General features: G+C 49.7%; 1 protein-coding gene across 1 annotated transcript in view; it reads right to left on the reverse strand.

Moving 5' to 3' along the window:
- Positions 1-13,224, reverse strand: part of DNMT3B (DNA methyltransferase 3 beta) — a 38,140-nt gene extending 24,916 nt beyond the window's left edge. The window contains exons 1-2 of the mRNA XM_080684531.1: positions 13,218-13,224; positions 48-210 (exon numbers count right to left, since the gene is read on the reverse strand). Coding sequence (XP_080540657.1) covers positions 48-204 — 157 coding nt within the window. The 5' untranslated portion in view covers positions 205-210; positions 13,218-13,224. The remainder of the gene's footprint in view (positions 1-47; positions 211-13,217) is intronic.
- Positions 13,225-13,653: the final 429 nt, after the last annotated feature.

Genomic DNA, 13,653 nt, shown 5'->3' on the forward strand with positions numbered 1-13,653 from the left:
TGCAGTCCAGTGTCTGTGCCACCCCACCTCCCCACAGGCCCGGCCACCTCTGATCTCCGGGGTGCTGATGGCCTCCAAGATCGGGGGTGACAGCGCATCCTTCGAGTCAGAAGACTGGTTGCTGCAGTCCCCATTGGTGATGATGGAGTCTTCCCTCCCGCTGGCATCCTCCTCTCTGCTGAGTGGCCTGGTGTCTCCCTTCATTGTTTCCTGTGAGAGGGTCAGAATGGATAGGGTAGCAGTGAAGCAAGGGCTCGAGGGGGCAGCATACCCCCAAACTTCCCACCTATGGTTCTATGCCCTCAGGCCAAGAGAAACCCTAGGACATAGCTCAGGGTGATACTCCTTTCCCAAGGACCCCACCCAGACTGCCCCCATAGCCTGCCCCCCTCACCAAACTCGGAGGCTCAGGACTTGGTTCCATGTGACCAGGCTGCCCGAAGGTTCAGACGCCAGCACCCAGGAGGCTGGGCCTTGGTCTGAGGCTCAGGCTGCTCTGTGCAATTAGCTGGCCACTTCAAACAATGCCATTTAGTAACCGCCTGCCTCAGCCTTGACTGCCGCTGGCCTTGGTCCCCTCTGCCCCTGGCCCCTTCTCCCTGCCCAGCTTCTGTGGGGCCTCAGGAAGCCAGTGCATTATTTTCCCTCCTGACCCCTTTGTTTGCTCTCTCCCTTTCCCTCAATCTCCAGGTCCTCTTCCCACCGCCCCCCTCCTCCCCCACAGAACAGCTTCTCTTTTCTCCATGGCAGCACAAGCCCCGCCCCACCCCAACCTCAGGGACCCATTGGTCTGCTTGCCTGTCGCTCTCTCCTCTCCACCCTCACCAGCTGAGGCTGAGTCCCAAGTTCCCAAGAAGGGAAGGGATAAGAGGAAGCACAGGCAAAGGACTGGAACAGTTAACAGGAGGCATGCCCCCAATCTGCTCCAGCCTTACCCCACTCTGGGCCTGTCTTCCTACTGCTGCTCCTCCTGGTAAATGCACCATCACTTCCTCAGCTAAGACCAGCTCAGGCCAGGTCTTCACAAAAGGGTTCAAGGGCTATGTGACCTTCGACCTGGCCCACCACCTGTAACATATGTTGGCAGCAAGAACCTGTACCTTTCCTTTATTCCTCCTAATGTCATTGTGGGCCCATTTTATAGAAGAGGAAAACTGACACACAGACCTTACTACTGTTAAGTCAAAAATCCCATCTAAGAAGTGGGGCCAATGCAAAATTAGAACCTAAGTACAGGGCGAGGTCCTCAGACTGATATGTTTTTCTTTTTTTTTTTTTGCTTAAAATATTTTTAATTTATTTTACTTTATTGATTTTTTTGAGAGAGAAATAGAAACATCCATTTGTTGTTCCAGTTATTTATGCATTCATTGGTTGAATCTTCTATGTGCCCTGACCAGGATTCAAACCCACAACCTTGGCTTATTGGGACGGACTTCTAACCAACTGAGCTATCTGGCCAGAGGTAGACTCCCATTTCTTAGTTTCCCCAAAACATTTCCAGAAGTATTTGGTAGCACACCTTCATGATGTGGTACACCTTCATGACGTGGAACCAGGCCTGGGAAAGCTTCCCTAACAAATGGCTGCCTACAGACACTACGGACCCGGAGCCCTGTCTCAGCCCCTGAGCCCTGTCTCAGGGACTTACCATGTAGTGACAGATTACACAGGAAGCCAGATGACACGAAATGCCAGATGACTCACACTAGCATCCCGGGGTTCCTTCTAGAAGCATCCAGTATATAGGGCTGCAGTGGTGACGCTGGTGTCGTGCCCACCAGGGGGCGCTGTGGGGCTCAGTCTGAGGGGCCTATAGCGCCCCCAGGCGGATTCCCAATGTCACAGGGAGGGGAGGGTCCCAGATTCCATCCTCTGCAACTGTCCATTCCCCAGGCATGGGTGTAGGGCAACTAGACCTCTGCTATTCTCCACATGGCCCAAGGACCAGTGCCCTTCGCATCACCTGGAGCTAGTTAGAACTGAAGAATCTCGGGCACCATCCCAGACCTACTAAATCAGGACAGACATTTTCACAAGATCCATGGATGATTAATATGCAAGTTTACGGGGCAAGGTTCTGGCCATAGCCGGTATGGCTAAGTGGATAGAGAGTGGGCCCACGGACTGAAGGGTCCCAGGTTCGATTCCAGTCAAGGGCACATACCTAGGTTGCAGGCTCAATCCCCAGCCCTGGTTGGGGCACGTGCGGGAGGCAACCAATCTATATGTCTCTTTCTGTCTCTTCCCCACCCCTCCCTTCCACTTTCTAAAAAAAAAAAAAAAAATCAATGGAAAAAAAAATGTCCTTCCACTCTCTCTAAATAGCTATATAAAAAATCCTCAGGTGAGGATTAAAAAAAAGATACTGTTCTGGTTAAATATATATACTGATAGAGTACAATGTAATATTTACACACACACACCCGTTGGTTCTAGGCTGTGCAGGTTCACAGTTCTTCAACACATGTTAAGGAATCTCACCAGCCCCAGTGAAAAGGAATGCCTGACCCAGCCAATAGGCTGCTTCTCACTACCAAGCCCTGACCTGGAATTAGAACAGGCTACCTGACCTATGGCCAGTTCCAGTGAGATCAAACAGGCAGAATCCCAGGAAAACTGCTGGAGTGTGGTTCAAAGTAATAATTCCCTGCATTTCACTCCAGGCCAAACCAGTGAACTAAGTAACCTGGCAAAAGGTGGGAGGCTGGGCCATTGAGTTTAAGACACCAGGAGCCCTGTGGAGGGGTAGACATGGTTTCTAATCAGGAGCTGGTAGCAGATCATATGCTGAATCAAAGTGCATGACTTCCCTCTCATCTGGGGGACCCAGAGTTCCCTCAGACAGCTCCTAACGGGGTCAGTTAACTAGACAGGCCCAGGTGAGCCTGCTGCCCAGAGCCAGCAATGATTAACCACCTCAGGCTTCCCCCCAGGGCTCAGCACTGCCAATTTGTGCTGCAGGCCTGCCTGAGGGACTTGTGAGCAGAGCACCTTCCCATAGCCAGATCTCAACATTCAGGAAACATCTGCCCCTAGAACCAGATCCATGGGACCTGGAGGAAGATTCAGGGAAGAAAACCAACCAGCTACTTGGGTGCCCCGGAGTGAGCTGGGCAGGTAAAAATACTCTTTCCAGTTGCATAATTCAATGTGATTTCCTAAAATATTCGCTCTCTGTAGTTTTCATCAGAGGGTTGCGATAACATTAACTACCCTGGGCTGCCTTTCTGCCACAACCTGCACCCAGCCCATTTCCTCTTTCCCTGTCCACTTTCTACAGGGACAGATAAAGCCAGCCTCCAGGTGTGTACTGCTGCTGAAGTCCTTCCATCTCCCTATCACCTCCTTATTACTCAGATTTAAGAAACTACATCTCAAAAGCCAGGAAGGTTTCTCCCACAGGCCTTTGCTCCTCAAGTAAATATACAAACCCTCTCACCTGATAATAGACTAACTTTTTCAGTGTTTACTAGATGCCAGGCATTCTTCTGTGCTTCACCTGTATTAATTCATTTAATCCTTAAATGTGGTAAATACTGTTATCCCTATTGTATAGATGAACAAACTGAGACAGATAGGTTGAGTAACATAAGACATATTTGATCAATGTGCCTTGAAGTGCAATAGTACAGGGAAGTTAAATAAGAAAATACATGCCCTTGGCAACAGGAATAAATTAGCACCAGGGACTGGTGGGAAAGGACAGATACACACCTCCCTCACCTCATCCCATGTATCTCAGTTTGGGCTTCTGGTGATTCAAGATTGGCATTTTTCCGGATAATGTGTTCCCCCAACACAAGCCAACTGTTTTATCTAGTGTGATCGTTCCAGGGCTAGAGGAAAAATTGGCTGGGTTACCTCCTTGAAAGAGGTGGCACCTTCCTATGAGATTTTTCCAGAATGGCTGGCATACCAGCTTTCGAACTGCACCTCGTCATTCCACTGTTGTAGTAACAGTTCCCCAGTTCCTACTTGAGCTAAAGGCAGTACAAACATCTCTTATCCTGTACCCCATCCTGAGGCAGGTCCTGTTATCAATCTGCTCTCAACAGGCTCAGATAATTAAGTCACTCAACAAAGTGGCAGCACCAAGACTCATGCCCAGGCAGCCCAGGGCACGTGCCTGTAAGTGCTGTACAGAAAACAAGGCCGTGGAGAATATATTACAAAGTTCTAACAATGCATCCTCCATCCCAGGGGCTATAGTTTTTTTGGCTGAGGGGCATGATAGACCAACTGAGTGTTTAGCTTGACAGGAGGTGGTGATCTAACCTCCTGAGGCAGGGTGAACTCTGACCCTTTCCCAGAGGCTGGGGTCCAGCATGTGATTGAGGGGTGTGCAGCCGTGCGAGGTGGGCTCACCCTCAAGGTTCTTCCTGCAAGGCCCTGCCTCATTAGTGAACGGTGCTTGTGTTCAAACTGAACCAGGTCAGATGTGTCCAAATGAGATGTGGCAGACATAAGGATGAGTGGCACCCCCAATTAGACCCTGGGAGGAGGCCCAGGAACTCCCCGCACACTTTCTATAAAGCTGAGAAGTGATGTCATTCATTTCCTGCAGGCTGGCAGCAGCACCTTGTAAATGTTAATTGCATTAATTAAACTCACAATGCAGAAAGGGAGGCTGGAGGGTATTTCTAGGAAGTGAGACTCTGAAATAAAAAGGGAGAGGTTGGAAGATATTCCCACCTCCCCTATTTTAAAACCTCCAGGAGGGGAATCTAGCCTTCTGAATCTCCCCTTGAAGGGCTCAGGTTTTTTTTAGCTGTTCCCACTGTCCAAGATTCCAAAAGAAGAGCTGAGATTGACCACTCATTATGTACCTCACCAAAAAACAAGCTACTTCTGATTGTCCCACTTTACAGATGAGTAAACTGAATCTCAGAGGAAGCAGATCAGCAGACTCCCTGTCCAGGCTCACATAGCAACAAAATGGAGATTTAGGCCTAATCCAAGGGACAGAACTTGAAAACATCTTTAAAACAATGTGGCAAATATAGTTATAAAGTTAAGCCCAGGGAAGAACACCACCCAGGTGCGTAGAAAACAGGGAGGCACCAGGCAGGGGGAGGCTAAGTACCAAGGCAAGGGGTCCAGGAAGCAGAGCACAAGGTCCCAGTTCATTGCCTTTGCCTGATAAAGAAACAACCCCTAAATTCCAGAAGAGAACAGATTCGCAGGACAGCAAAAGCCTCCAATGTTTTTCTCAAACCCCAGTGTTATCATCTGTAAAATGAAGTGACCCTGCCTAATTAATTCCCTAGGTCCGTGATCGGCAAACTGTGGCTCGCGAGCAACATGCGGCTCTTTGGCCCCTTGAGTGTGGCTCTTCCACAAAATACCACGGCCTGGGTGAGTCTATTTTGAAGTGGCGTTAGAAGTTGAAGTTTAAAAAAATTTGGCTCTCAAAAGAAATTTCAATCGTTGTACTGTTGATATTTGGCTCTGTAGACTAATGAGTTTGCCGACCACTGCCCTAGGTAATTGGTGCCAAGTATCCCAACGTAGGTGACAAAATCCTGAGACATGGAAATAACGAATTCTCTATGCCATCTTGCCAGACTTCCCAGCTATGCCTCACACAAAGCAAAGTATCCCTTCATCCCTGATGACTCAGAAGGCATTTGAGAATTGCTCAGTGCCTCTAGGTCTTTGTACAGTAAACACCAGGCCTTGGAATATTTATCAGAATTATCAAAAGAATTGATCCCGCCTTAGCCGGTTTGGCTCAGTGGATAGAGTGTCTGGCCTGCGGACTGAAGGGTCCCAGGTTCGATTCCGACCAAGGGCACAATGCCCGGGTTGCAGGCTCGATCATCAGTAAGAGGCGTGCAGGAGGCAGCTGATCGATGATTCTCATCATTGATGTTTCTCTCTCTCCCTCTCCCTTTTTCTCAGAAATCAATAAAAATATATTTTTTTAAAAAACACAAAAGAATGAGGTAACTGGCCCTGCCAGTTTAGCTTGGTGGCTGAACATCGACCTAGGAACCAGGTCACTGTTCTATTCCTGGTTAGGGCACGTGCTGGGGTTGCAGGCTGGATCCTGAGTAAAGGGTGTGCTGGAGGTAGCCAATTGATGCTTTGCTCTTGCATGGATGTTTCTCTCCCTCTCCCTTCCTCTCTCTAAAAATCAATTTTTAAAATTTAAAATATATTTTTATTTATTTCAGAGAGGAAGGGGAGAGGGAGAGAGATAGAAACATCAATGATGAGAGAGATCAATGGTTGGCTGCCTCCTGCACAACCCCCTACTGGGAATCAAGCCGACAACCTGGGCATGTGCCCTTGACCGGAATGGTATCTGTAGTGTAAGAATAGTGAAGACCCTTTAGTCCACAGGCTGATGCTCTATCCACTGAGCCAAACTGACTAAGGCTTAAAATATTTTTTTAAAAACCAAAAAGTTACCTGATGATAGGGTAACAGGTTTCAGGTCTACCCATCTCAGCAGTGGTGCAATGTAGCAGGCCTGCAGACAAAGCATCTTAACCCAACACATCTGTGCATCCTACCAGTTCTGTGGCTCCAAGCCCAGTGGAGACTAGGGTCTCAAAGAAATTTAACAGTATTTCAATCAAGATTCCACTCCTCGCTAGCTGTGTGGCCTTATGTAATGGTGAGTATTTAATATTAGAGCAATAATATGTTAATATTTAAAATAACTGTGCTTATAGCTCAACACATAACATCCTAGGACAGTTCAAGACACTGGGAAAGGCCACTCTTACCCATTCATCAGATAGGAGGTTCCTGCTAAGCTTCAGGAACCATGCTCAGCACTGAGAATCAAAGGCAGATGAAGGCAAGATAGCCAGTCTTCATGCAGCTGCCAGTGGGTTCAGAGAGAGTGTAGGGCAGGGGTGGGCAAACTTTTTGACTCGAGGGCCACAATGGGTTCTTAAACTGGACCGGAGGGCCGGAACAAAAGCATGGATGGAGTATTTGTGTGAACTAATATAAATTCAAAGTAAAGGAGCGGAGGGGAGAACAAGAGAACCCTCCGCTCTTTCGGCTCCGCGGGCCGGATAGAACAGCCGAACAGGCCGGATCCGGCCCGCGGGCCGTAGTTTGCCCACGGATGGAGGGAAAAGAAAGCTAGGAGACAGTTATGATAATAACAAGGTTGGTTCACCCCAAAATCTTCACTATTCTTACACTACAGACACCCTTTTGCCAAGAGCTCAAAAGAAGATTCTACACATTTGCTCAGAATTTTCCAAAATCCTACTATCCAGTTGCACACTGCCTCCCAAGTAACCCAAGAAAACCCAGAACAACTCTGAAAATCTGTCAACAGCACCAGCCTGTTCAGGCATCCAGCCTAGTTAACACTCCATTTCTCACCGCATCCCAGGTGAGCTGGTTTCCTTCCACACACTCAATGTCTCCTGTGGGTTCCATTGCTGCAGCTACATGGCACTCAGAGCAATGCCTGCTTTTGCTGCTTTAGCCAAGTTACAGATCATAGCCAAGGAGCCAGGTGCCAGGGGCCCAGCACTGAGCTGGCTGCTTGAAAAACTGGCCAAGAGGCATTATCCCTACTCCAGGAGCCGGAGTCCAGTGAATGCCTGGGAACCAGCCCCAGTGGTGGCCCAAGCATGTTTACTTGCAACAGGAAGCAAATGCAACTGGAAACAAATGCCACTTAGGCAGAGGCCCAATTAACCTAACATGGGGCTGCAGGGAAGAATGGAAAAGAAATAGGTACCCCCCATGTCCCCTTCTCCAGCCTGTTCTAGAGGCAACCAGTCCTCCACCCAGCATGCAACAGCGGAAGATTCTGAGGGCAGACTGAGACCTTCCCCCCAACCCCCTGCAGTACCCTCCCCCTACAGCCAGGCCTGTGCCTCCTAGGCAGGGCACCAGAAGATTCCTCTGCTCTGGGAAATAAGACAGACCCAACGGCCAAGAAGTTCCTTCAGATCTTGGAAACCAAAAGACAAGTTCAAGGCATTGTCTCACAAATAAATCCTTCAGGACTCAAGTCCCAGACAATTTTGGTTGCTCTCAAATACAACGATAAAGTTTGAACAGTAAAAAAAACAAAACAAACAAAAAACACACACACACACACACACACACAACTATATTCAGAAATAAATATTAAAGGGATCATTAAACACTAGAATTAATCTTCTCAGGGAGATAAAAACAAGATGAAGATACCATTACAAATGGAATTTGTAGAACAAGAACTCTTCAAAACATAGAACAAAAGTTCAAACAGAGGGTTGGTAGCTGAGGATATCACCCAGAAAATAAAACAGTAAGGGCAAATGGTCACTCAGCCAGTATGGCTCAGTGGTTGAGCATGGACCTATGAACCAGGAGGTCAAGGTTCCATTCCTGGTCAGGGCACATGCCTGGGGGGTGGCGGGCTCCATCCAGTAGGGGGAGTGCAGAAAGCAGCCAACAGATGATTCTCTCTCATCATTGTTTCCATTTCTCTCTTACTCTCCCTCTCTGAAATCAACAAATGATCACCGAAAATTCCACCAGGCCAGGAGACGCAACATCTGAATAAGAATTACAGAATGAGAGCAGGAAAAAAAACAAGGAAGATGATGATCCAAGAAAATTTATTCCCTCAACCTTAAAATAGGGTCCCCGGCCATGTTAGGCCTTTCTCCCTCCTCCCTCCTCACCCCCTCCTTTCACACATCTGATCAGCATCAACCTGTCCCAAAAAGGAAATTTACTGGTTAAGAACCTTTCCCCACTGACAACTGTTCATCTCCCACCCATCCACTCAGGCATTTTTGGAAATGCAATTTCTAATTTCCTGCTCATAATCTTTTCAATGGCTACTGCTCTCCCACAAATTTCAAAGGCTGTAAAAGACAATTTTCTGGAAATTTTAAGTTTAATTCTTATGTCGCAAAACTAAAAAGCAGAGTGGTTGGGGTGTGGGGAACAGGCAGGGGTTTGCAAGGGCAGAGGCCATAGACCACACTGAATGAATGGAAATCTCTGTGGGTGATGTGACTTAAGTACTTTGGTCCGGCAAGCTGGTCAAAGCTTTGTAGATTCCAAGGAATCTCTTCCCACTGTTACCCAAAACTGCCTTCCATCAGGCCCAAGGTGACAGCAGTGCCTTCTAAATCTAAGACTTCACCCTTCTTCCCCATCTGTCCTTTCCTGGGGCTCTTGTCCCTTCGCTTAGGTAGGGCTCCTGGCCCTGACTACACTTTTCTCCATGCTTAGGAGAAACGGAGGCCCCAAAACAAAAGCAAAGCACGAGGTACCTTGGGACTGAGCTCACAGGTGATGATCTGTTCTTTTTAGCATCAGAAGGTGAATTTGATTTTCATTTATATGAAATACAGTTAATATCATTTTTTGAAGTATTCAAATTCTCTACACAAAACAGTCCCCAAATTCTTTATTACCTGGAAAACTCATGAATGCTGAGACTGCATTTCTTTCAGGAAGTGAATCATAATCACTTACCAATATTTGAGTTTTTACTACACAACATGCAACATTTATTGAACCCTCAGTATGTGCGTTTTTTAATCTCAATTAAAACTCAATTTATTTAGCCAAAACCGGTTTGGCTCAGTGGATAGAGCGTCGGCCTGCGGACTGGAGGGTCCCGGGTTCGATTCCGGTCAAGGGCATGTACCTTGGTTGCGGGCACATCCCCAGTGGGGGGTGTGCAGGAGGCAGCTGATCGATGTTTCTCTCTCATCGATGTTTCTAGCTCTCTATCCCTCTCCCTTCCTCTCTGTAGAATATCAATAAAATATATTTAAAAAAAAAAAAAAAAAAACAAAAAAAAAAACTCAATTTATTTAAACTTCAATATCCCCTGGGATTGGACAACAATTCCCCTATTTTTTCAGATGGAACAACTGAGGCTCAGGTCACTGGTTTATAAATGAAGCAAACAGGACTATAAATCAAAAGTTAATTTCAAAGCCCCAAACCCCCTTAGTCTATTGTCTGGGACAAATAACATGAACCAACAAATAACAGAATCTTTACAATATTTAGAACCTCCTCCCCCCTCCCCCTCCACACACACAACTTATTGTGAATGAGCAACTACAACTTGCTAAGCTAAAAGGCCCCTGGATTCCATTTAGTCCTCCTAGGCACTCTACTGGGTAGGTGTGTGCTTGTACCCATTACACAGATGGAAACAAAAATCGAGAAAGGGAGGGGGTTTTTGCCTATGGTTTTAAAGAGCAGGATGCAGCAGCCCTGTGTGCAGGCTTCCTTTGCCATTTTCCAGGCATTTTCCCTCCCAAACTCTGTCCTGAGATAGTGGCAGATGTAAAAGCGTTCTGAAAAGAACCACAAAATTTTGAAAGTGACTGGATATCCCAGGCCCTCAGTCCCATCAGCTGCAAACGGGGTCCAGTGGGATCAAACCCCCCCTTCACCCACCCCCCCCCCCGCAAGAAGAGAGGCAAGTCCATCCATCACTTTACAAAGATGGTGGTCTGCAAGGAAAAGGAGGTATTCTGGACTCCTCCAGCCCTGGTCCACCAAGAAACTGAAAACCAAGTGCATGATTTTTAAAAAACTTGCTCAACACAAGGGCATGTCTGAACTGAGGTCCTGTACCTACCAAGGGCTCTGGGGAGGGGACACTTGAGGGTAGGACCCGGAGTTTCAGATTTAGCTAGGACCATCTCAGATGAAATTGGAAAGGGGGTCTGAGCCTGGAGGCGTGGCAACTGACATGAGAGCTGGTCTGAGATAAAGGACTCAATCTCAAGGTAAGTTTTCCCAGAAGAACTTGCCCAAACCCAACATCAGAAGCAGGTCTCTGGGGTTGCAATAAGAAGGGGCAACAGGCACTTCTGGGTCATAGGCCCCCCACGTGGCTGGAGGAAGGGAAGAAAGGGAAGCAGCCTCCCCCAACATCTTCTCCCTAGCTCCTCCCCTTAGACTCCTGCAGCTCCCAGATGCTTCCCCCCCACCTTCAAACATTTGCAAGGGGTGGAGATTATGCCTATGGCTTTAAGGAGCAGGATGCAGCCAGCCCCAACCTGGCCCCTTTGTCTCAGCCCTCTCCACCCCAAAGGGGCAAGGTAAAGGACCTTCCTTAGCTTGAAATTAAGAATCCAAGGCCCCAAGCTGGGGGAGGAGGAAGATGGGCAGTTTAAAATGTCCCCAACCCATTAAAAGAAAAAAAAACCCATGGCTCCTTTCAAAAAGGAACAAAGGCACTCCTTCCTGCCAACTCCCAAATCAAGGATGATGATTTGGAAAAGCTTTCATAAGTTAACAGGAATAATACCTTGGTGGAGGGAGACAGGAAAGGAGGGGCCAGTAGGGGTGCCTCCCCTCATCCCCAAGTCTTATTAATGGTTACCCTTAAAAGAGGAGCTACTGGTTAATTAATACAGATGTCAATATTCACCACCTGCTTTGTCAAGCACTATCTCATTGAGTCTCCACCCGAGCCTAATATGGTATGTGATAGGGACTACTCCACCCATCAGATATCTCAGGAGCTTTGGGGGTTAGAGGTTAAATCACTCAAACTGGCTTCATTTACACAATCTGGGGTTATTTTGCAAGTTCCCATTTCACAGAAGTAATAACATGGACATAGAAAACAATGTACTTATTGGGGCAGATTTAAACACTGGCCAAAGATTCATGCATCCCCCCCCAAACAGGGCAGCCTGCTTAGCCATGTGCTAGATAATGATGCCAACAGTGGCAAGCTTTTATTGAGGGATTACTGTATGCAATTCCTATCAAAATGGTACCACCATCTCAACTCCAGAAAATAATCAAGTCTCCACCTGGGGAGTCCAATGGCCTCCACTCAAGAAGCAAAGCAGGCCTCCTAGAGGGCAGGGGCAGGTCAGCCTCCTGGGCACTATAAGTGAGAGCCCCAGCAGGGATTTGCTTCCCAAAAACAATTGCCACCAGTTGGCCAAAAAACCACAGCATTCTGAAATCAGGAGGCAGTTCAAGGTTTATACTGTCTTTAATTCTGTTTAATTCATGAACCTTTGGGCTTGGGGGAATGGGAAAGCAGGTGGGGGGAGGTGGAAGCACAAAGACCCCGCCTACCTCTCAGCCTAGGGGTAAAGGAAGGAGGCAGGCTGGAAGCCCAGGCCTGGGGCTGGGCCCAAAACTCCTGCTGCTTTTCCCTGCCACAGGTGAGTAACTCCAGCAGGAAAAGCTGGGCCCCAGAGCTGCTCCTTGTTGCTAACTTGTAAGTCCGCCCTCTGTCTTCCACTTTCTCACCTGTGAAGTGGGACTCAACATCCACCTTCCCTCGCCAAACAGTCACCCTGGTAAAGAAGCCTGTCTTCTAGGAGGTGGTGCTAGATAGCAGTCTTGAGGCCTCAGGTTATAGGTTTGGGAAGTGGAACCAGCCTCATTCCAGAAGAGAGATAAAAAAAAAAAAAAAAAATGGAAAGTGAGCCCCCAGGGCAGGCAGTGGCCAGGCAGGGAGGCGCCGCCCCCGGGCCGCTCCTCCCGGCCAGGTGTGCACTGGGAGAGGGCAGCCTTCCCCCCACCCCCCACCCCCCACCCCGGCATCCCTGCAGCCCCGCTGAGCCTCACCCCCCATGGTTCACCTAGGGAGGACCCCGGGAGGCCGCCCCTCTGGCGCAAGGCCACGAAGGCGCGCGCACACCCCGGCCCACCTGCTCGCCGGCACCCACACACAACACTTCTTTTCTACCCCTCGTAGGAGAAATAAAACAAGTTCTCTCAGCTGAACTCAGAAGAACGGACGCCGGATGCCCACCTCCTTGGGCAGAACTCTCTTCGATTCCGCTTTCCCCTCTCCAAGGAGGATCCCTCACGAGCCGAGGCTAGGTAGGGACACCCCCTCCCACTGAGCTACCCTTTTCTCCATAGGGACACCTCCTCCACTTGACTCTAGACCCCAGGAAGGCCGCCCGGTCTTCCTCCCTTGGAATTAACTTCTCTCCTCGGGGACTTGGAGTACAGCAAGCGTAGCCCTTCCACTCGAATCCTTGGGAGACAAATACTCCGCCCTCCACCACCCACCCATATTTTACCCTTCTCGCGCGCTTCCCCCAAGTAGGGCCAGGGGACCTCTCCTCCCCTTGCATGCCTGGTCTCCAGCCGGATGGGAGCCGCTGTCCCGGTAGATACCCAGGACAGGGTTCCTCCTCGCAGACCCGGCACTGCTGGGGTGTCCCCCTCCCCCACCAGCCCCGGCGCCTCGGGACTGGCAAGCCCCCTCCGCACCACGGGGCGCTCACCTGCCGAGAGCCCGACTGGGACGCGGCTCCGAGGTCAAGCCACAGGTCCCGACAGGCGGGCGGGAGGCCGGCGGGCGGCCGTGCAGGGCACTCGGCTAGCGAATCTCCGGAGCTGATCGCGGAGCTGCGTTTACTTGGGCCACTTAACCCCCGCGCTGCCGGCCGGGCGCGGCCTCTCGCTCGTCGGCGTGCCAGTGGGCCGGTGGTGTCGGTCCGGGACTCGCGGAGCTCCACGCGGGCTGCGGCCGGGGCAGCAGCTGCGAGGAAGCCGCGCGGGCCGGGCGGGGCTGCGGGTCAGGGTGGACTGGGGGCGGTGCCGAGTCCCCTTGTAGCCCTGGCCCGGCGCTCGCCCCGCCCCCGCCCTGGGGCGCCCCCGCAGCAGCCAGTTAGAGCCCGGCCTCCGGCGCCGGGGGGAGCGAGGGGTGGAGACGAGGGA

This window comes from Plecotus auritus (genome assembly GCF_963455305.1).
Source record: "Plecotus auritus genome assembly, chromosome: 8".
Classification (NCBI taxonomy): Eukaryota; Metazoa; Chordata; class Mammalia; order Chiroptera; family Vespertilionidae; genus Plecotus; species Plecotus auritus.